The sequence below is a fragment of the Myotis brandtii genome, unplaced genomic scaffold (assembly GCF_000412655.1).
Source record: "Myotis brandtii unplaced genomic scaffold, ASM41265v1 scaffold317, whole genome shotgun sequence".
Classification (NCBI taxonomy): Eukaryota; Metazoa; Chordata; class Mammalia; order Chiroptera; family Vespertilionidae; genus Myotis; species Myotis brandtii.
The window spans coordinates 2,433,100-2,434,130 of record NW_005362155.1 but is presented as its reverse complement, the minus strand read 5'-3'; the positions used below and the strand labels follow the sequence as shown (position 1 = coordinate 2,434,130).

Here is a 1,031-nt window from a genome sequence, read left to right as displayed (position 1 = left end):
ACAGCCACGCGCCAGGGCCCCGCGGTGCTCAGCCTGCAGGGCCAGAGAAGGGGCCCCATGACACGGAACTCTCCAGAGGGTTTCAGAGGTGGTTCCCTGAGGCGACCCAGAGGCTACCCAAAGGGTCCACGGAAGGGCCAGGGCTGCCCACTGCCTGCCCGCACCTGCTGGTCTATGCCCACCGCGTCCAGCCCGTCGTACATGATGTTCACCCAGCCGTCCTTGGAGGAGAGCACGAACAGGGACATCAGCGCCTGTGGGGCCATAGCAGGGTGGTCACTGCTTCCTGTCGGCCCTGCATCCGACCCCGGAGACCCCACAGGCCTCCCACACAGCAGACCCGCCCACAGCTCTGGCGTCCTGTGGTCCTGCCATTTCTTCTTCCCGAAGACCAGGGCGAGGCCATCAAGGATCACCTGGGTGCGGACCTCAGGGGAGGGACTCCAGGTCTGGCCCTGCCCCCAACCGGCCTCCTCCCTTCTCCCCTCCCCTCTCGGCCCCACCCTCACCCTGCCCACCTGGCCCAGGTTGTCGAAGTTGTACTTGCGCCGCACCCAGCGGTAGTGGGCAGCCCGGCACTCTGCCCTGGTGGATATGTTCCTGGTGTCAGTGCCCTCGCAGTAGTAGAACTTGCCCTTGAAGAGCTGACAGGGCGGGTGGTCACCCAGAGGGCCAACCCAGTGCCCCCCGGCCCGCCAGCCCCCACAAGGGGCCTCCTGGGACAGCAGAGCGAGAGGCAAGGCTGAGCCTTCCTGGTGCTGCCCAATGGCTACCGACCACAAGACCACCATCTCTCAGGCGGGACACCCATGGCAAGCGGGGCCGCCCACCTGCACCCCCAGAATGCCGAAGATGATGAAGAAGGCGCAGCAGATGAGGACGATGTTGCCGATGGGCCTGAGGGACGATATCAGGGTCTCCACCACCAGCTTGAGGCCAGGAGCACGGCTGATGACCCTGCACAGGGCAGAGGGGGCCTGCTGTTGGGCATGCCGAGGGAGTGGCCACTGTGCAGAAGGCGCAGGTCAGGC

The 1,031-nt window shown here is 66.1% G+C and overlaps 1 protein-coding gene across 1 annotated transcript in view; it reads right to left on the bottom strand.

Annotated features, from left to right (window-relative positions):
* CACNA1H (calcium channel, voltage-dependent, T type, alpha 1H subunit) overlaps nt 1-1,031 on the bottom strand; it is a 51,155-nt gene that overhangs the window by 11,008 nt on the left and 39,116 nt on the right. The window contains exons 24-27 of the mRNA XM_014542965.1: nt 831-958; nt 519-644; nt 118-254; nt 3-33 (exon numbers count right to left, since the gene is read on the bottom strand). Coding sequence (XP_014398451.1) covers nt 3-33; nt 118-254; nt 519-644; nt 831-958 — 422 coding nt within the window. The remainder of the gene's footprint in view (nt 1-2; nt 34-117; nt 255-518; nt 645-830; nt 959-1,031) is intronic.